The sequence below is a fragment of the Grampus griseus genome, assembly GCF_964374135.1.
Source record: "Grampus griseus genome assembly, chromosome: 10".
NCBI classification, from domain to species: Eukaryota; Metazoa; Chordata; class Mammalia; order Artiodactyla; family Delphinidae; genus Grampus; species Grampus griseus.
Genome location: NC_139004.1, coordinates 63,759,520 through 63,781,787, shown reverse-complemented (window position 1 = coordinate 63,781,787; position 22,268 = coordinate 63,759,520). Strand labels below are relative to the sequence as shown.

Sequence of the window (22,268 nt, the reverse complement as noted above, 5' to 3'; positions counted from 1 at the left end):
ATGAGTGTTCTCTTGAGAGCCTCTGTTCTGGACAGGAACGCTGGAAGATAGGGACCCACCTGGTCCTCTCCTTTTGTTGAGCTTTCAGGGGTGCTTGGTGGCAACCTGTTCATTCCCACCCCTAAAACAAATGAGGAAACTGTGAGCCTTTCAGCAGAGAGGGCTCTTGGTGGCCACTCAAAGGTTCACTTATTTACACCAGAAATATCTAAGGGTGGTGTCCACGAGGGAGAGGCATTCCCCACAAGGTCCTGAGAGAGAAGGACCCTACTAAAAGGGAGAGCGTGGTGAGGGGCTGAAGATGGCTTCTTGCAAGTGGGCCTGGAAACCCAGTGTCCTCCTGGAAGGGCTGTGGGCTCAGGGTTGGAGGTGGTGAGGGAGGCGAGTGACATCATGTGCCCTTTGGGACTCTCTCAGTTGTGACCGAAGATGGACCCACATATGGAGATTCCGCCACCCTCTGACTTCCAGTCATGACCATCACCACCAATCACCATTTCTTAAGCACCTACTCTGTGCTGGGCACTGTTCCGGACTTTGAGGGGGGACTCAAAAGAAATAAAAGGCACAGTCCTGTCCCTCAAACAGCATGTAACTTAATTTGGGATCTGAAACCCACTCAAATGATGTGGCGTAAGAACGGTAACAAGGATTATTTCAGTAAGTGCAAGTTGGCATGGGGTCTCCAAATGACTGGGTGTTGAGGGGCTGCTGGGTAGTGGATTTGCAGGAGGGATGTAGTTAATAGAGAAGGCTTGTGTCAGGTGGATATGGCTCCTGGCGTGCCTGGAGCCATGGGCGTGAGCATGGGGAGAATTGGGAAGCACAGATAGAATGACTACTTGTGCATGTTGGCAAATTGCTGGGCAGAAAAGGGGCAGGCTCTGAGGGGAGGGTAATGCTTGAAGCTGGCCTGTGCTGCCCTTGGGCTGTCTGTGGGTAGGGGCTGCCAGGAGGGAGGCTTGAGCAACCCTCTACTTCTTCATGGTCCCTTTCAGAGGGCACCCTGGGCAGCATCTTAACTTTCCTGGGCAGGAGGATGGGCCATCGGACTGGTATGGGGAATGGTTCCCAGAACTTTAGAAATTGAGTGTAAGTGTTTGCTTGAGTCAGCACACCTCTCTCCACTCTCCACTTCCCAAAAGCCTAGATCAAAGTGAACTTGGAGATGAGATCATCTCTTAAGTTTCCTCAGTTTGGGAGTCCTGTTAGAGCTATTTGTGGCTTTTTATTTCTAGAGCTCAATTTTGCAAACAAAAATCTTAGACCTGAAATTGGACAAGCCATTATCCTTACTCACCTGAATACCTTACAGATTCACTTTCTAAAAATTAAAAGATCTGAGTGATCCCACAGTGGCCAGGAAAAGACTTCCATGAAATAATTACTTGAGGAATGTGGGAAGTGGACTCACACTCTACAGTAGGCAGGTGTGAAAGTAGTTTGCTTATTTAATGTGACATCTGAAGGGTTTGTAATAGGGGTTAGAGTTTTATTTTGCCCACTTCATGGAAACTGTAAACTGAAAGAGCAGGGCCTGTCTCTATTTAATTTGCTTCTATAGAGATACTTAATGCCACTTGATGATAGCTAAGATAATTGTATGAGGAAATCAAGTGGTCACCACAAGTTGTGTCTAGAAATGTGGAGGGACATTAATTTTTTAACAGTCAAGGTCTTGAAAATTAGCTTTTTAAAAATATTGACCATCTGATCAGTTTATTTGTTAGAACACTTTGCAGTAGCACAAACAAACTATTTTTTCCTGAACAACGGTGATGATATTGCTATTTACCAATTTGAAGATGAAATTGAGTCAGCTCCCTATCCCTCATGTTTTCCTACCTCTTCATAAATTCAGCAATTCCTTTGCTGGTTGTCTTTTTCAGAAGTATCCAGGAGTTTTCTTTAGCCTCAAGTCCTCTGTCCTACCCCATGAAAGTACAGGTTATTTTAGGGGCAAGTGCCTCATTTCTTATGGAACTGGCCCAACCCTGTCAGGGACATCAAAAGAGAAGTGCACGATGCAGCACACATCCTGACCCTCAGGCATTGTCTCTATTCAAAGTCTGTTTTTTACTTTGTGGAGCATTAACTCTAAATGAGTTTTGGGTTTTTTTTGTTTTGTTTTGTTTTGTTTTTGTGGTATGCAGCCCTCTCACTGTTGTGGCCTCTCCCGTTGCGGAGCACAGGCTCTGGACACGCAGGCTCAGCGTCCATGGCTCACGGGCCTAGCCGCTCCGCGGCATGTGGGATCTTCCCGGACCAGGGCACGAACCCGTGTCCCCTGCATCGGCAGGCAGACTCTCAACCACTGCGCCACCAGGGAAGCCCAGTTTTGGTTTTTTTAAAAATAAATTTATTTATTTATTATTTTTGGCTGCGTTGGGTCTTCATTGCTGCGCGCGGGCTTTCTCTAGTTGCGGCGAGAGGGGCTACTCTTTTGTTGCGGTGTGCGGGCTTCTCATTGCAGTGGCTTCTCTTGTGGAGCACGGGCTCTAGGCGCACGGACTTCAGTAGTTGTGGCACACAGGCTCAGTAGTTGTGGCTTGCAGGCTCAGTAGTTGTGGCGCATGGCTTAGTTGCTCTGGGGCATGTGGGATCTTCCCGGACCAGGGATTGAACCCATGTCCCCTGCGTTGGCAGGTGGATTCTTAACCACTGCACCACCAGGGAATTCCTGTACAATTCAATTTTTAAAAATGTTTATGAAATACTTTAGTTGGACAGGATATTAGAGATCAATTAACTCTCCCTGTAATACAAACAATCCCTTTTGTAGCATTTCTGCTAGTTGGCATCTTGCTTGACTGTTTGTAGTGTTTATGGTCCTTACTTTGAGAAAGTCTTTCCCACTATAGGAAAACTCCACATAATAAGAAGTTAATTTACCTAAATCTCCCTCTCTGTCATTTATAACTATAAGCTTTCAACCTATTCGATGAAGCTACATTCAATGTTTATTTTAACATTTTATTATACATGGTAATTACTTGTGATAGTATAAATGAAGGAATACAAATATATGTGTGCCTGCCTGAAAGAAAATGATGAGAATATACATAATTACGTTTTAGGAGAGGCAGAGGAGGTAAGGGACTGAGATTTTTCTCTCAATGGAGTGGCAGAGAAGAAAGAATATTAGACTATGGGCTACATTAAATGTACTTCCAGGGAATCTTTTTCTGATCTAAGTTAGTCTAATGGAGGTAGAGAAGGAGGTGCTACATCTGAAGTTAGGTATATTAATGAAAAAAAGAGAATTAGTTCTAATGCATTTCATAGTCAGTATTTTAGAGGAAAATATAATGAATAAGGCAAAGTGTAGGTAAACTCTGATACGGAGCATTTGTAGAAACCACATCTAAAATTAGGCCACTAGGGACTTCCCTGGTGGTGCAGTGGTAAGAACCTGCCTGCCAATGCAGAGGACACAGGTTCAATCCCTTGTCCAGGAAAATCCCACATGCTGCAGAGCAACTAGGCCAGTGGGCCACAACTACTGAGCCTGCGCTCTAGAGACTGTGAGCCATAACTACTGAGCCCATGTGCCACAACTACTGAAGCCCACGCACCTAGAGCCCATGCTCTGCAACAAGAGAAGCCAACGCAATGAGAAGCCCACACCCCACAACGAAAACTAGCCCCCGCTTGATGCAACTAGAGAAAGCCCATGCACAGCAATGAAGACCCAATGCAACCAACCAAATAAATAAATAAAAATAAAAAATAAAAATAAAATAAAATTAGGCCACTAAAGGGAGCATTCTTTTTGCTTTGTATTTCAGTCTCTTAGGGGGTTTTTGGTGGAGAGTGGTGAGGCACCCTGTAAAGTAGGAAGTACACGGACTTGTTGAACAGCATCCTGTGGACGGATCACTGAAATGCTGGGGGGCAAAAGGAAGACTGGCTCTCAGTGGGAGAGGAAAACATGGACTGCACATCATGTTTTCTGATCTTGATGAATGACACCTCCATTCTAATGGTTGTTGGAGGATGACTACTGAAAATTTTGCTATTTTCTTCTTTTTAGCTAGAATGGGTACCAGGAAAAAAGTTCATGCGTTTGTCCGTGTCAAACCTACTGATGACTTTGCTCATGAAATGATCAAATATGGAGATGACAACAAAGTAAGTACAGTGTGTTTGCCTTCACCTGCCTGGGCATCTCTCTGTCCCTCCTCACTACAACCTCTAAGGTTTCCAAGCAACCTTTTAAGGACCAAGACAGAATTGGTAAAAGTTCAGATGGAATCTAGAGTCATTCAAGGCCAAAGCACTCCCCCACAATGCTGTTGATGAGGAAACTCATGAAACTCCCATTTTTAATGGGAGTAGGTCCTTGTTGGTTATCCATTTTAGATACAGCAGTGTATACATGTCAATCTCAAAATGGGAAAAGAATTTGAAAAATAATAGATAGATGTATAACTGAATCACTTTGCTGTACACCTGAAACTAACACAACATTGTTAATCAACTATACTCCAATATAAAATAAAAAGTTAAAAAAAAAAGTTTACCTTTGTTCTTATATCTGACACAGGAAGCTGACATTTGTCCACACTCATAAAACTTTCTGATGATCAGATATCCCAGGAAGTACAATAGGAATGTCTTCAGATGATTATTATTAAACTTACCAAAGGGAGGGAGAAACTCTTATGGAGAGAACTGGAAAGATCTATCCATCCCCCTGTCCCCACCACTGTCCTGACAACTCTTCTGAAGGCTGTGACAGGCTTAGGACACCTCGAGACTATGGGATGTTTTCATTCAGCAAACATTTGTGGATCTACTATGGGTAGCATGGAGACATTAAGAGAGGAATTCAAAGGCCAACTTCTCAAGGTTCAAAAGTCCTAGCAGTCAGAAAGAAACTCACATGCAGCGCTGTGAAGTGCACGCTGATGGACACGGATTCAGTGACGACTGAAGCACAGAGCATTTAATGTATGAATAGACCAAGCCTTTCTCTGTTGATCTTAGTTTTTCTGCATGTGGCTGTGTCTTGGCTTCTGGACTAGGGCAGCCAGTATAAGATTCCAGTGAGAGTCTGTTTACATTAGAAGTCCCCATTTCGAAGATTGGAATCTACCATTGACCTAACCCAATATGTTTCTAAACTAGCTGCTGCCACAGTGGCTTGCTATGGAGGGATCTAAAACTTTAAAAATTTTTTTTAGAAATCTTTGCATCTAAAAATCTGCTGATTACAAGTAGGTAGTCACCCTCAATTTAATACCAGTGAGTAACTGTGTCTGAGGAGTCCAGAGCCTTTTCTGTGGCTATCATTTCATCATTGCTCACATTAGCCCATAGCGTGTGTGTGGAAGTAAGTGCTCACCACAGTGCTGAGGGAGGCCTCACCGCCAGTCACCAGGGAGATGGGGCTCAAGCCCAGGCCTCCGTCACCAAGCCCGCTCTTCTCTCTGGCCTAATTCAAGGCCTCCCTGTGCTTATTGAATTTATCTAAAGCTTGTTTAATGTGATAAATATTGATATGTGATAAATATGCTTGACCCCATATCAGAAATGGGGGAACCAAGACAGACAGCACCCTGAACACTAGGGTGAGATGTGCTGAAACCAGCAAGTGCTCCAGTCTCCTGATCCTTCCACCTTGAGGATGTGTGGCCTCCCTGCAGTGCCTTCCTTCCCACCTCCCAAAGGTCGTCCAGAATATGTGCAAGTCCCTGTTCTTCCTAAAGTTCACCTCCTCTGTTTCCTCCAGGTCAGGCCTTGGCTATCAGTGACTTTTTTATACCAGTTTCTTAACAAGTATCTCTCTCTCTTCCTAGACCATTAATATTCACTTAAAAAAAGATACTCGGAGAGGAGTTGTCAATAACCAGCAGACAGACTGGTCATTCAAGCTGGATGGAGTTCTCCATGATGCCTCCCAGGACTTGGTTTATGAGACAGTCGCAAAGGATGTGGTTTCTCAAGCCCTCAATGGCTATAATGGTAATTTAGTTAATTAACTGTTGTTTTACATAAGAACCTGTGGAACCCCCGCTCACCCAGGAAGAGGTACAAGTATTTTGTGGTGAATAAAATACAACTTCACTTACTAACTTTTGTTTGATTATTTGTCTGTCTCCATGTTCTTATGGTGGGAAACTTATTTGCTTGGTGATACTGTGGGCATGGCTTGATCCATGGTCCTGGGATCCTACCTTCATAGGAAGATTAAATGACCCTGACTCTCTATAGGTCATGGGGATTCAACTATTATCCTGTTTCAAATCCCCTGAGTATTAGTTTTGAACATGTCTTTATGATAAATTTGATGGAGTCAAAACATTTTTCTCTTGGCTACCTGCTAGGAGATATTTCCATTTATTCTACCAGCACAATCAATCTATTCTATTGTAGTATAGTATTATTTACATATATCACTAAAGACGAGTACAGTTTGACTTTCTTAAAAGCTTAACTAAAAAGCTTTTTTAACAAATTAAAATTTATTGGGAAATTTTTACAAACTAGTTCACTCTAAGACTGTTTCAAAATCTTTTTTAAAAAATATTTATTTATTTATTTATTTGGCTGCGCCAGGTCTTAGTTGCGGCATGTGGGATCTAGTTCCCTGACCAGGCATCAAACCTGCCCCCCCTGCATTGGGAGCGCAGAGTCTTAGCCGCTGGACCATCAGGGAAGTCCCTTAAAATCTTAAAAAGATTAAAAAATCCATAGAGGGACTTCCCTGGCGGTCCAGTGGTTAAGACTCTGTGCTTCCACTGTAGGGAGGGCGGGTTTGATCCTTGGTCGGGGAACTAAGATCCCGTATGCCACGCGGCGTGACCAAAAAAAGAAAAAAAATCCATAGAAAAAAATATATCACAGTCTGTAGACTTTGCCCGTCTGGTGGCTCCTGACTAGAATGTTCCCTGTTTGCAAGTTTTAGGTGTTCTGCTTAAAAGTCCGTTGAGTGTAGATGCCTAAACATTGTAATGTATACTGTGTGTGATATATAGCTATGGTCCCCATTGGTCCTGAGGGGATGTGGCCCTGAGGAAGTAGAGACAAAGGAGCTAAGGCCCGGGGAGGCTAAGAGTCGTGGGCTCTGAGTGCTGTGGAGCCACAAATGGGCTCTGAGTCCCAGCTGAACTGACTCCTTCCTGCACATTTCTGCAGGGTTAATAGACACTGCTTCTGACTCCAGCTCAGATGCTGAATTAAGACCCTTGTGTAAAACCTACCAATCCCAGGAACTAGAGCATTCACGTGGCAAAGGCAAACACTGATTTCCACGGCCCAGCATTGCCCGGGCAGATCTGCTTTGTAAATGCCCAGAAGCAGCCTTTGGGTTGGGTCTGGCTCAGGCTGCTCAAGCCAGGAAGAAGAGCAGATGGGAACCAGAGCCCAGGGTGACTTGTTTGTGTCCCAGAGCCTGGTGATGGTAGACCTAAAGCACGAGAGGTGCAAGTGAAAGTCTTCCCAGAGAGGGCAATGTGACAGATCAGGGCTTGGTCATGGTGTTCCATTTCTGAAAGTGGCCTGGGACCAACTAGCAGCCCTTTAGTCCAGTGGGAACTTGCAGTCTACAAAGAATTCCCACCGCTAACAGAAAATGCCCTTCTGACTCCCATCTCTTCCTGGGGATTTTGAAAGCCCTTCTTTCCTCCTGCCTGGGCTGTCCTGCAGGGAGGCCAAGCCCTGAGAACCTGGCTGTTCATGATCTTGCTAAAGAAGGGCTGAGTTCAATGCTCTTATCTCCCTCATCTTTCTAGGAAAATTCCCAGTTCCTCTGTTCCCTGGAATTCCCTGCTCTCCTCAGAAGCCCTAGGATCAGATCCCCTCTTGGGAGAGGAAGCAGTAGAGCACTACATGGACCACAGATTCAGAGCAGCTGTCTGTGTTTTGACCATTTATATCACTGTTTCCCTGCTCACCCACCCTCCATGGCAGGAATTCCTGCTGTCCTTGGCTGCTCCTGATGGCCACCTTCACACTAGGGTTCTGGCTGGCACTGGGCATGCTGGGGGATGGGAGAGCTATCCTTGGAGCTGTTTTTCTGGTTGTCACCAAGATGTGTTTTGAAATGTTTGCAGGCACCATCATGTGTTATGGGCAGACGGGAGCTGGCAAGACATACACCATGACGGGGGCAACTGAGAATTACAAGCACCGGGGGATCCTCCCTCGTGCCCTACAACAGGTAGAGAGTGGGCCTGTGGGTGGGATGCCACTTAGGTCCCCTCTTTCTACCATACATGCTGCCCATCCCAGGCGAGCTCCTGGAGACAGTGGGGTCCAGCCTCAAAGGAGTTGCAGCCTGTAGGGGAGACAGCCTGTAGGGGAGACAGGTGGGGTGTGTGTGTGTGTGTGTGTGTGTGTGTGTGTGTGTGTGTGTGTGTGTGTGTAAACCAAGAGTTTAGGTTCCAGGCTCTGACCTACGCCCATGCTGAGCCTGTTTCCTCATTTGATAAAGAGGGAGTCAGATGTGCTGACTGGCTTCTTGCTGCTCTGATGGTCTGTGACCCTGTAATTGAGGATTCAGAGGTCCTAATCCTGTTCCTTCCTGGTTTTAATGAGGGAGATATGAACCCTTGCAGAGCTTCCTTACTGGCCTGCTCTGGTTTCTTGCACCACCACAGCCCCAGAAAGAGCAAAGGGAAGAAGCAGGGCATGACATGAGCTTTCAGGACCGAGTCAGCCTTGGGGGTCTGGGAAGTGTGACTGAAGACAGGACAGATGGGCCTTCCTTCAGAGTCTGCTAGCCTGCGTTCTGTGAGGACCCTCTTTTTGAAGGTGGGAGGCAAAGGACTTTTCCCTAAAAAGCATCTTGAGGTTTTATAGCCCTGTGCTGTAGGAAGTGTAGATGTCCCTCTAGTGTATGACCATCCATGCGATAATTTCTTGAAGCAATATCCTTAACATCCCACTGTCAACGCTTCAGTATCTCAGCATCTTAGACTTTATAGTCTAGCCCAGCGCTGCCCAACAGAAATATAATGTAAGTCACATATGCAATTTTAGGTTTTCCAATAGCCACATTTAAAAAAGTAAAACAAGTGAAATTATTTTTAAATAATATATAATAATATATTTTATTTAACTCAATATAGCCAAAATAGCATTTCCACATGTAATCAATATGAAAATTATTGAGATAGTTTACATTATTTTTCTGTATACTGAGTCTTTGAAATCTGGTATGTATTTTACATTTACAACCCATTTCTATTTAAGACACTAAATATTCATCAGAAAGAGTTGCTCTGTATTTACAGTTCATGAAATTTACGGTTGAAAAGGTAGATTTATAAACCCAAGTTGCTCCAAACATACTTAAAAGTTTACCAATAACTGAATTTAGTATCAGTGTTAAATTTTTAGTTAAAATTAAATAAAATTTAAAATCCAATTCCTCATTTGCACGAACCAGATTTCAAGCGCTCAGCAGCCACCTGTGGCTAGTGTCTAGCATATTGGACAGCACAAATCTAGCCTGTTAGAGCAAGATGGGGACTTCAGGGATCATCCAGCCCAACTCCCCATTTAACAGATAAGAAAGTTAAGGTCTAGAGAGGGGAAAAGACCAGCCCAAGGTCACCTGCTGATAAGCACTGGGGAGGATATTAGGAGTCGAGAAAGCTGAGTTCTGGCTTGACTTCTTCCCTTAGTAGCTGAGCCACCATAGATGGGTATTGCCCCTGCCCTGCTTCAGTCGCAGTGGCATCATGAGGGTAGAATTAAAAAATGGATGTGAAAGAAGCTTTTATGTGGTGAAACCCCACAAAACAAGAGATCTTCACTCCAGAGTCCTTTCTGTTCATCATGCCTCTACTTCTTGAGACTGTACAAGTATTAGCCAATCTATAAGTCAGGCCTCACAAAAACTACAAGATGATAATAAATACTGCCCAATAGACTGCAACTACTAATAATTGTTGTTGCTGATGACCATCACACCAACTAGACTGTAAATTCTTCTAGGGCAAGGATTCCCTCCTAAGGTAAGAACTCCCCTAGCACTGGCTGGCCATTGGAGTTCTGCTCTCAGTGACTGCTGTCCAATCTCCCATCTAGGTTTTTAAGATGATCGAAGAACGCCCCACACAGGCCATCACTGTGCGTGTTTCCTACCTGGAAATCTATAATGAGAGCCTGTTTGATCTCCTGTCTACTCTGCCTTACGTTGGACCCTCGGTCACACCTATGACCATTGTGGAAAGTCCTCAGGGGGTCTTCATTAAGGGCTTGTCAGTCCACCTCACAAGTCAGGAGGAGGATGCGTTCAGCCTCCTTTTTGAGGTGAGATGATCAAGTCTACGGGTTCCTTCCTCCTTACCTTTCCTCCCTCCTTTCCTTTTTTTTTCCTTTTCCTCCTTCCTTAGTTTTTTACTTACTTTGATAACCAGAATGAAAATTAATATATGCTTGTTTAGCAAGTTCAGATAGTAATGAAATACACAGAAGCAAAAGAAGAATTCACTCATCTGTTTTCTACATATGGCAACAATAATGTGTATTTTGGCTTATTTCCTTCTAGTCTTTTTTCTTGTGAAGTTTTTTCTTTACTTAGTTGAAATTGTCCTTTTTTTTTAGTTAACATTAAATCACAGGCATTTGTGGTATAGAAAAAATAAGAATTAATGTCCTTGGTTTATAAAAGCTCTTACAAATCAATGAAAAAATTCCCCAGGATATGTTATTCTTTTAAAAATCATGTAGATTAAAACTCTATGCATTGCTGGTGAAATGTAAAATGGTGCAACCATTTTGGCAGTTTCCTAAAAAGTTAAACATTAATTTTATCATAGGACCTAGCACTTCTACTCCTAGAAATCTAACCAAGAGAAATGAAATGTGCACACAAAAACTTGAACACAAATATTCATATTAAGACTATTCATAATAGCCAAAGACTGGTAATAACCAAAATATTCATCAACGGAGAATGCATGAACAAATTGTGGTACATCCATACAACGGAAAACTGTTTAGCAATAAAAAGAAATGGAGCACTGATACATGCTACAGCTTGGATGAATCTCAAAAAAAAAATGCTAAGTAAAAGAAATAAAAAAGTTACCTGTTGTATGATTCCATTCATTTGAAATGTCCAGATAACCACATCTATAGAGACAGAAAGCAGATTAGTAGTTGCCTGGGGGAGGGGACAGGAAGTGACTGCAAATGGGCCTGAGAGAACTTTTTGGAGTGATACATTTTAAAAATAGAATTGTGGTGATGGTTGCACAACCCTGTAATTTTACTGATTTTAAAAATCATTGAGGGCTTCCCTAGTGGCGCAGTGGTTGAGAGTCCGCTTGCCGATGGAGGGGACACGGGTTCGTGCCCCGGTCCGCGAAGATCCCACATGCCGCGGAGCAGCTAGGCCCGTGAGCCATGGCCGCTGAGCCTGCGCGTCCGGAGGCGGTGCTCCGCAACGGGAGAGGCCACAACAGTGAGAAGTCCGCGTACCGCGAAAAAAAAAAAAAAATCATTGAATTGTATACTTAAAACAATGAGTCTTTTTTTTTTTTAAACAGTGAGTATTATGGTATTTAAAATATATGTCGGGGACTTCCCTGGTGGTCCAGTGGCTAAGCCTCCACACTCCCAATGCAGGGGGCACGGATTCAATCCCTGGTTGGGGAACTAAGATCCCGCATGCCACGAGGTACAGCCTAAAAAAAATATATATATATATATATTTATGTATATATATATATATACATATATATATATTTATGTCAAATAAAACTTCTTTTTAAAACGTCATTTAGGTGTCCTCAGGGGTGATATAAACCTGGATCCCTTGCATGTACACAGAAGAAAGAGCCTCCCAGGTGGCAGCAATGAGGCATTCTCGTCTTATTGTTGTTCCTGACATTTCACCATGAAGAATGATGTTTGCCGGAGGTTTTTGGTGGCTTAAGTTGAAAGAACGTCCAAGTTTGTGAAGAGGTTTTTTTTTTTTTGCGGTACGCAGGCCTCTCACTGCTGTGGCCTCTCCCGCCGCGGAGCACAGGCTCCGGACGCGCAGGCTCAGCGGCCATGGCTCACGGGCCCAGCCGCTCCGCGGCATGTGGGATCTTCCTGGACCGGGGCACGAACCCGTGTCCCCTGCATCGGTAGGCGGACTCTCAACCACTGCGCCACCAGGGAAGCCCAAGAGTTTTTTTAATCATGAATAATTATTTATTCATACCCTTAGAAGTAAGCACTCTTCTGACTTGTATGGTAATCATTTCCTTGGTCTTCTTTATAGCTTTACCACCTGGAGCATCCTACCTATGTATTCTCAAGCAGCATAAGTTACTTTTTTGGAAATTTATATACAAGGAATCATGTAGGATGAATTCTGTCTTATTTCTTTTACCTTTTATCTACTTTTTATGTGTAATTCATCTGATGTTACTGTATATTTTTCACTTTCATCATATTACATTGTGTGAACATACTACAATTTAGTTATCCATTCTACTTCTGATGGACAGTTGGGTTTTCCTAGATTGGGTGTATTTCAGACATGGCCACTAGGAGCAAGAACTAGCAACATTCTTGTATGTATATCTGGGGCACATAAGCATGAATTTCTCTAGGTAAAATCAAGAACTGTAATTGCTGAGTCATACAGAGTGTGTCTTAAGCTTTCTTAAATGATACCAACTATTTTCCATAATGGTATACTCCCACAACACGTTATCAGAATTCCCATTATTCTGACCCTAAAATCTTGACCAATCTGGCTGGTGTATAGTGTTTCCCGCTGTGGTCCCACTCATTGGTTTACATTTACCTGATTACCAGTGAGATTAAGGACCTTACTTTGTGTTTATTGACCATTTGGATTTCCCTGTTCATGTCTTTTGTTTATTTTCTTTACAGATGTCTTTTTTTCGCTCTTATTTGTTTGTATAAATTCTTCATATATTCTGAAAACTAGTTCTTTTTTCAGTTGTGTGTATTACAATGTTTTCTATTTCCTGTGACTTTTTTTTCTCTTGATGTGTTATTTGATGAACAAAAATTCTTACGTTTAGGTTAGTTGAATGTGTATAAATTTCTTGTTTTGGCTTTTCGTGTAAAGAGCATATGAGAGGATTTTTAAAAATGTACTCTGACAGTCTTTATCTTTTTTTTTTTTTTTTTTTTTTGCGGTACGCGGGCCTCTCACTGTTGTGGCCTCTCCCATTGCGGAGCACAGGCTCCGGACGCGCAGGCTCAGCAGCCATGGCTCACGGGCCCAGCCACTCTGCGGCATGTGGGATCTTCCCAGATGGGGGCACGAACCCGTGTCCCCTGTATCGGCAGGCGGACTCTCAACCACTGTGCCACCAGGGAAGCCCCAGTCTTTATCTTTTAACTGAAGCATTTCATTCTGTTTGCACTTAACGTAGTTTCTGAAATATCTGGGTTTAAATCTGTCGTTTGACTGTGTGTTCTTTTTCCCATTTATTTTTCTTAACTGTTTTGCCTTCTTTTTCATTGGATATTTTTTTATTATATTTGTTTCCCTCTTTACTAGTTTGGAAGTTATATATTCGTTCATATTTATATTTCCTCTCTCGTTTTTCCTAGAAATAACAACTTGCATAGTTAGTTAATGCACACACATACAGACATACCAATAAGTTGTATAAGTTGTATAGCTTACACAAATAAGTTGTATAACTGGTGAAGTCTGAATAAGCTCTGTGGATTATACCAGTGTCAGTTTCTTGGTTTTGACATTGTACTACCATTTTACAAGATGTTAATCATAGGGAGAGGCTGAGTAGAAGGTAGAGAGGACCTCCCTGTATATTTCTTCCAAACGTTCTATGAATCAAAATAAAATGTTACCTTACCATAACAAGTATATTTTGTAATTTGATTATAAGCTCTACTCCCTTGGCCCTTTATCAGTGGGTCTTTTTTGAGGCTTGGGTTGAGACTATATTACTTTAGAGAATAGTTTTTTCTTTCAGGAGCCTAGGGAACATTACCAATACAGGGTCTCTTTAAATCAGATTTTAAAAAAATTTTTTGAATTTATTTTATTTATTTATTTTTGGCTGAGTTGGGTCTTCGTTGCTGTGCACAGGCTTTCTCTAGTTGCAGCGAGCGGGGGCTACTGTTCGTTGCGGTGTGCAGGCTTCTCATTGCAGTGGCTTCTCTTGTTGTGGAGCAGGGGCTGTAGGCACGCAGGCTTCAGTAGTTGTGGCACGCGGGCTCAGTAGTTGTGACTCGCGGGCTCTAGAGCTCAGGGTCAGTAGTTGTGGCGCACGGGCTTAGTTGCTTGGCAGCATGTGGGATCTTCCTGGACCAGGGCTCGAACTCGTGTTCCCTGCATTGGCAGGCGGATTCCTAACCCCTGCACCACCAGGGAAGCCCTACAGAGGGGAGAGGGTGTCTGTACTATTGGAGAGGAATTCCAAAGTTACGAATCTCAGAGCTTATATAGGAGCTGGTACATTTACTCCTCTTCCCCTCTGTTAGGATAGAGAGAGATTGAAGCGCCCGGGGTGGGGCAGAGGTGGGGGGGGTGCAGCTAGAGACAGAAAGGGAGGATGAGAGAGAGCATGTGCTTTTTTTTTGAAATGTAAGTAAATCCTCTCTTAGGAAAGGAGGGCAAGGTCTCTACCTGGAAGTTAAGCTTTTGGTTCTGAAGGAGAAAGATCTTATCACCCTTTGAATGTAACAGATGGCTTGGGGGTGGGGGGATGGGAGTGTAGGGAGGTGAGGGAAGATACAAGTGGCTCTAGGTCTACCACCCTCAGAATGTGAAGAGCAAATGGCTTTGGGAGCAAAAGGAGATATTCTCTATCTTTATAACATGTCAATTTCATTGCTCACAGAATCACCAAGAGATCCAGCAAGGGCTATCTTACAGTACATCCGTCTGCAGGTGCCTCAGGGCAATAAGAGCATTGGTTCTAGCTTGCAGTTCCTGGATTCCTGCTCCTGCTTTGTGTCTGGCCCTGGGTACTGGCCTTACTTTCTTGCAGTCTCAGCCATGCATTCAAAAGGAATTTTTAAATATTCTATCATCTTTAGGTGTTTTGCAGTAGGAAGTTTTCTGAATATTTAGTCCATTGTATTCCTGGAAGGCCCCCTTGATGTTCTGGGCTGTAATACAGTGCAAAAGGTGTAGAACTTAGAATTGGGGACTTGGGCTCAAATTCAGGTTTCTTTCAATCTATGAAGCCTTAATGTCGAGCAAATCATTAATCTCTTCAAGCTGCAGTTTGCTAATCTATAAAAGTGGAGACACTGTTTTTAAACCTACCCCAAAACATTGTTATGAGAATCAGATGGGATCAGGCATTTTTTTAAATTGAGGTATAATTGGCTTGTAACATTATATTAGTTTCAGGTGTACAACATAATAATTCAATATTTGTATATATTGCAAAATGGTCACCATAATAACTCTAGTTAACATCCATCACCGTATATAGTTACACATTTTTTCTGTGTGATGAGAACTTCTAAGATCTACTCTCTTTGCAACTTTCAACCTTTCAAATATGCAATACAGTCTTATTAATAGTCACCATGCTGTACATTACATCCCCGTGATTTATTTTATAAATACTCTGAAGTGGGATTGCTGGAGCATATGGTAATTCTATTTTTAAATTTTTGAAGAGGGCTCCCCTGGTGGCGCAGTGTTTAAGAATCTGCCTGCGAAGGCAGGGGACACGGGTTTGATCCCTGGTCCAGGAAGATCCCACATGCCGTGGAGCAACTAAGCCCGTGCGCCACAACTACTGAGCCTGCGCTCTAGAGCCTGCGAGCCACAACTACTGAAGCCCACTTCCCCTAGGGCCCATGTTCCGCAACAAGAGAAGCCACCGTAATGAGAAGTCTGCACACCACAAAGAAGAGTAGCCCCCACTCACCACAGCTAGAGAAAGCCTGTGTGCAGCAACGAAAACCCAACACAGCTGAAAATAAATAAATAAATAAATTTATTAAAAACAACAACAACAACAAACTATTTGTCAGCATTCTCCTGGCTGCATAACATTCCATTGTACAGCTAGACCATTCCCTAATTGTTGGATATGTAGGTTGGTTATGATTCAATATTCATGAACATTTTTAAGGCTTTTAATTCTTTTACGGTATGCGGGCCTCTCACTGTTGTGGCCTCTCCTGCTGCGGAGCACAGGCTCCAGACGCGCAGGCTCAGCGGCCATGGCTCACGGGCCCAGCTGCTCTGCGGCACGTAGGATCTTCCCGGACCGGGGCACGAACCCGTGTCCCCTGCATCGGCAGGCGGACTCTCAACAACTGCGCCACCAGGGAAGCCCCTAAGGCTCTTAATTCTTATTGCTGCTTTGCTTTTCAGAAAGCTATTATACAGGGAATTCCCTGGTGGTCCAGTGGTGAGGACTTGGAGCTTTCACTCACAAGGGCACGGGTTCAGTCCCTGGTCGGGGAACTAAGATCCCGCAAGCTGCATGGCGTGGCCAAAAAAAAAGGAAAGAAAGCTATTATACAAATTCACACATCTCTAGCAGTGAGTGAAAGTATAGGTCTGGACTCCAATTTGTCTTCTATTCTCCTAGTTTATAAATGAGATTTCCCTGGAAGGCCTGGCTGATTGCAGTGATATAAATATCATTTCTGCATAATTGAAAAATGATCCAAATGCCGTGTTATTTTAATATTTCAAAACGTTGCCTGTGTTTTCCGTCTTCTTCAGGGAGAGACCAACAGGATTATAGCCTCCCACACAATGAACAAGAACTCATCTAGGTCACACTGCATTTTCACAATCTACGTGGAGGTAAGTGCAAGCTCTTTGAAGAGCCGAGAGGGGCGGTCGATTCCCATGGGGCCTGCTCAGTAAGAACCTTCTCCCTGTGACAGTTTAACCTCTTTTTGGGTGTTTCATAGGCCCATTCGCGGACCTTATCAGACGCAAAGTACATCACTTCCAAAATTAACTTGGTGGATCTAGCAGGCTCGGAGAGGCTGGGGAAGTCTAGGGTAAGTGGGGGAGCAGGAAGTTCTTCCTCAAGAAGCCACAGCTCTGTTTCCGGCTTAGTTTCTGTGCACCTGGGCCGTCCCTCATTGGGCATTCGTGAGCACCATCCCGAGCTAGGCACAGTGGAGCTGGAGGGACAGAACTAGCAGAGGTGAAACAGAGAGGCAGTTTCTACCTGGCAGGATTTTTGTAAACATTAAATGAGATGATGGCTCCTAAATTCTTAGCAAAGTACCTGGCACTCAGTCAGTGCTCAGTCAATGCTCCATGCTCGTATTAGCGTCTATGTATCAGTGTGAGTGTTCACACAATGAATATTTGCATGAATTTTTCATCTCACATAAATATTCATGTGAGCGTATTAACGTAAGTATTCACAAGAGCATTCAGATGAGCATTCCTACCTGCGTTCGTATGAATGTTTGTATCTGTGTATTGAATGAATGTATATTCCCAGGATTATTTGCTCAAGTATCTGCACAAATATTCCCATGTGTATTCATAATAGTGTGACTCTTAAGAGAGTATTCATATAAATATTCACATAAGTATTCATATTCACATGAGCATTCATTCATAAGAATATTTGCACGAGTGTTCCTGTGAGTGTTCCCATTAGCCCAAGGCGGATACAATTCAATCCCATGACAGAGAGAGAAGACCTGGTTCTGGGAAGGAGGCTCTGGCCTGGCCACAGACCTGCAGTGTTCTTTGTGGGGCAGCCTCTCCACTTGGTCTGATGAGGAACTGACCTTTGGTTTGTAGTCTGAGGGCCGAGTCCTGAAGGAAGCCACCTACATCAACAAGTCGCTGTCATTCCTGGAGCAGGCCATCATTGCCCTCGGGGACCAGAAGCGAGACCACATCCCCTTCCGGCAGTGCAAGCTCACCCACGCCCTGAAGGATTCCTTGGGTGAGGGTATGGTTGGTGCACAGTGGGGACGGACAGGCCTGGCATATCTGTTACTGGTGATAATGGAATTGCTCCCTCCTGGTGGCATGGACTTACCTGCAGCCTTTTCACAGTGACCTCAGGCACACCTGGAAAGGCAGAATCAAGCACAGTGACCTCTCATGTCCCCCATGTCATTCTCTTCACTCCTCAGAACCTTTGCTTAAGCTTTTGCCTCTACCGGAAGTACCTTCTCATTTCCCCTCATCCCTGAACCAGCTGGCAGAATCCTTCATCACCCTGAAGACCAAGGTGGAGGGCTTCTCCGGTGACGTCTTCCCTTCCCTGACTGAGAAGCTGGGGCTGTGTCTTGTCATCCTTGTGTTCCCAGGCTTTTGCATTGGGCCCAATGGCACAGTGGTTGGTGTGTGATTATTAACTGAGTGCTCCCCCCCCACCCCCCCATAAGCAAAGCCCTGGCCTAGAGGCCTCTGCCCTACTCCAGGTCTTCTCTCCTCTGCTTTTCCCCCAGCTTCTCTTTTAGGTACATTTGACAGCCTCTCCTGCTTCTCTTCTTCTTCCCCTTGCCTCCCAGCCTCATGCATGCTTGAATGTGTCCTCTCTGACCCTGTCTCAGGCAGCTATCACGGACTGGGTGGCTTAAACAACAGACACCTATTTCTCACAGTCCTGGAACCTGGAAGTCCCAGGTCAAGGTCTGGCAGGAATGGCTCCTGGTGAAAACTCTCTTCCTGGCCTGTAGATGGCCACTTTCTCGTTGTGTCTTCACATGGCAAAGAGAGAGAGAGAGAAAGAAAAGAAAGAGATCAGAAAGGGAGACAGGGCTCTGGTCTCCTTTTCCTTTCTTACAAGGGCATTAATCCCATCATGGGGCTCCACCCTCATGACTTCATGTACTTAATTACTTCCTGCAGGCGCCACCTCCAAATACCATCACATTGAGGGTTAGGACTTCAATATATGAATTTTGAAGGGACACAAATGTTCAGAGCCCTCCCACCCCCTCCACCTCCCACCCTCAAAGGAATCTCTTGGCAGAAAACCCACATGGTTCATGGCCCTTCTGTGTCCTGCTTTCTGCAGGGGGAAATTGCAATATGATCCTTGTGACAAACATCTACGGAGAAGCCTCCCAGTTAGAAGAGACGGTATGTAAAGACAGCCAGTGCAACCGGGATGGAATCCCTCCTCATGCATGCCAGGGCTGGGTAAACTGACACAGTAGCTATAGACATGGTCAAGGGTGGAGGGATCCAGGGATGAGTCTGAGCCAAAATTGCTGAAGGGGGCCCAGCCAGGATCCAAATACCAAGTACCAAGGGGCAGAAGCCATGTCAAGGAAGAGGCAAGGCAGGTGGCAAGCTCAGTGTGGGGGCCTATGTGAGAAGAGAAGGCTGAGAGCCAGCTTTGTGGGGCAAGGACTGTGTTTTCTGGCCCATGCCAGGAGTATTTTGCCGCTGCAGCGAGGAGCTCGGGAAGGAGAGGAAGAAGAAGAAGGTGCAGCGGCTGGATGGGCCCTGGCGGCCATGCTGAGGCCTTGGCTATTCTACTCCAGGTGGCAGGGACTGTCACAGGGTTTTAGTAGGAGAGGGCTGTGGCCAGAGTTGTGACTCGGGGAGATTAATCCAGCAGCAGGAAACAGGTGGCCCGGGGAGGTAAGAAGCTTATGAGAACCAGAGGCAGGAATACGAAGTGAGCCAGTGACACAGGTGAGTCCACATAGCTAGGCACCCAGGCTGGGGCTCCCCGCCTCTCCTCCCTACCCATCCTAAATAAGATAGGTTTGGAAATCTCTCCCTAGACATTTTGGTCAAATGTGGATGTTTGGGGCAAGCTTCAGTCATCTGGAGAATCCACTAGGTGAAACAGGTCATTTCCAGGGACATTGCAGGGCAAGATGCTTCTGCAGGGCCTCCCAGCTTGGTGCATTAGGGACCATCCCAGCTTCCAGGGGGAGTTCTCCGGCCACATACCCAGTGCCCTGGGACTTGGGAGGCCAGGGAGGGGAGCTCCAGCTGATGTGCAGACAGCATCCCCAGAGGAAGGCTTCAGGCACCTACTGGTCTCACAGCATAACAAAGCATGAGTGAACCCCAAGAGGAGTCATGAATATTGGGCCTCCTGGCTGCCTGGTTAAGAAATACGTCTTCCAAGACTGTGGAAGACCCTTTCTCCCCTTATCCCCACCCCTGAGATGGTCACACAGGAAGCAGCTCTCCTGGTACCTGCTGTCCCCCGAGGCTTGTGGCCACACCACCTGGGATCTCTGATTAGGACTGAGCCCACAGGAGCCCTAAGGAGCTGCTGGAAGAGTATCGGGGGTTGGGACAAAGGCATATTGGGGGTGCAGAAGCTCATGATTCTCTTCTCCAAATGCTTTAAAACTTTAAAACTGTTCCTATCATGATTCGTGTTGCTTAATGCATTGACCACGCATGTGTGTATGAGGGAGTCGTGGCCACACTTGCTGCTGTGCTTACAGCAGGAGAGTCTGATTTCACCCTCACACAGAAGCCACTCCAACTAAAATGACAGGGGTCTCTTCCTGAGGGCTCTCTGTGAGCCAGTTCTGTCCAGAGCACATAACATACCTCAGCACTAAGTCTCCCAGTGACCCTATGAGGCAGGTCTTCCCAACTTTACAGAGAAGTTACAAGACCTGTCTGAGGTTGTGCAGTCAGTTGTTTGGTGGCAGATCTCTTAACTACTAGGCAAGACTGTCCAATGGAAGAGCCCTTTCAGGCCTTCCTCAGGCTACTTCTGGGTTACCCATCCCCCCTCCAAGTTGGCTTCCCTGTTTCAGGGCTCCGAGTCAGCCCAGCACAGTATGAGGCTGGGATGTCAGGGCTCACTGGCAGCTCATGTGCCACTGGCTGCTCCTCACTGCCAGGGCGCAGCCCTCCACTCCTCATGGAACATCAGCACAGTGGGGCTGTTTCCCAAGTGCCCGCTTCTGTGGCCACCCCATGGGCCCCCAGCCATAATTACCCCTGGCTGGCTGTGCCCCCAGAGGGACTCGGGCAGGACCCCCAGACGTCACTCCATGGGCCCATGGAGCATTCCTCTCTGCAGGGAGACTTGTTTTCTAGTGGAATCCTTTAACCTGTTTTGCACATATCTCTACTCACAAGTAATTGACCAAGAACATAGAGGTCTGTCTGATCTGTTTTTCAGCTGTCTTCACTGCGGTTTGCCAGCAGGATGAAGCTGGTCACCACTGAGCCTGCCATCAACGAAAAGTATGACGCTGAGGTACTAAGGGGCTTGTAGGCAGGTATCTCGCTGTGGGGAAGGTGTATGGGTTTGCTGCCTGGGTCACAAGAGCCTGGCTTCCCTTCCTGCCTTGACCAAAGATACGCATGTGATCCTGGGTCAGTCCCTTTCTGCTCTGGGATAGGCCAGTGTTTAGAGTCCCTTGGGGGCTGCCACAAAGGTGAAAGGGCTAGGTCAGGCCCCCCACCCAATTCATATGTGGGGCTTCAAGCCCTCTGAGTGCCCCTGGGCTTCTGCATGAGAGTCCTTAGAGCTAATTGTTTCTGAGCTAAATCAGTGTAGACCATCTCTCAGACTCATCTGGTTAGGTCACTACAGAACCTCTTTCTTCCCAGCCTGAGCGATCCCGCTCAGCAAACAGCTGACCAATCAGAAGAATGATCAGCCTCACCATTAGCCAGGGAAATGCAAGTTAAAACCTTAGTGGAATTCCACCCTCAGACTAGCAAAAATTAGAAATTTTCTGACAATGTAGAAACAATGGTGAGTATGTGCAGAAACAGCAATGCTTATTTATTTCTGGTCTAAGTGTAATGGACAGCCACTTTGGAGAGCATTTTGGCAACATCTAGTAAAGTAAAAACACATTTACCAACAATTTGGTTTTCCTTTAAGGTGCTTATGCAATCGTAGTTACTGGAGACAGGAGCATATACATGCCCTAAACCCATGACAAACCAGCTAAACTTTCTAGATTCTAAATCCTGAAGGAAAATAACAGTCCGGGGGCTCTGTGGATCTAACCCATGGTTTGGAGGTTGAGGAGGAAGTAGAGCTTAGAGCAGTGGTTCTCAAAACTTGAGTGGGTATCAGAATCACCCTGCGGTCTCATTGAACCACAGGTCACTGCACCCGTTCCCAGAGTTCCTGATTCCATCGGTCTGGGGTGGGGACTGAGGATTCAAGTTTCTCATGAGTGTCCCCGGTGCTGCTGCTGCTGCTGTTCTGGGACCACACTTGGAGAATGACGGGCACAGTAGTTAAGAGCGCTGGCCCCTGCGTTGGGCTATCCTGGTTCAGCAGCCTGCTCTTTCCTTCGTCAGCTGTATAACCTCAGCGAGATACTTATTCTTTCTAAGGCAGGAGTAACAGAGTTCACTCTCAAAGAGATGTGAAGAACAAGATAATGGGTAGGAATCTTTT

General features: G+C 45.2%; 1 protein-coding gene across 3 annotated transcripts in view; it reads left to right on the top strand.

Annotated features, from left to right (window-relative positions):
* KIF9 (kinesin family member 9) overlaps positions 1-22,268 on the top strand; it is a gene marked incomplete at its 3' end in the record, with an annotated part of 45,878 nt that overhangs the window by 638 nt on the left and 22,972 nt on the right. Inside the window, exons 1-10 of one of the 3 annotated variants that reach the window (XM_082663654.1) lie at positions 609-642; positions 4,034-4,131; positions 5,802-5,967; positions 8,058-8,164; positions 10,039-10,263; positions 16,655-16,738; positions 16,849-16,941; positions 17,705-17,852; positions 18,936-19,000; positions 21,027-21,104. In XM_082663654.1, coding sequence (XP_082519780.1) covers positions 624-642; positions 4,034-4,131; positions 5,802-5,967; positions 8,058-8,164; positions 10,039-10,263; positions 16,655-16,738; positions 16,849-16,941; positions 17,705-17,852; positions 18,936-19,000; positions 21,027-21,104 — 1,083 coding nt within the window. In that variant the 5' untranslated portion in view covers positions 609-623. Of the gene's footprint in view, positions 1-608; positions 661-4,033; positions 4,132-5,801; positions 5,985-8,057; positions 8,165-10,038; positions 10,264-16,654; positions 16,739-16,848; positions 16,942-17,704; positions 17,853-18,935; positions 19,001-21,026; positions 21,105-22,268 lie in introns of those variants that run through there. The other 2 variants (XM_082663653.1, XM_082663655.1) reach the window with 2 other exon arrangements.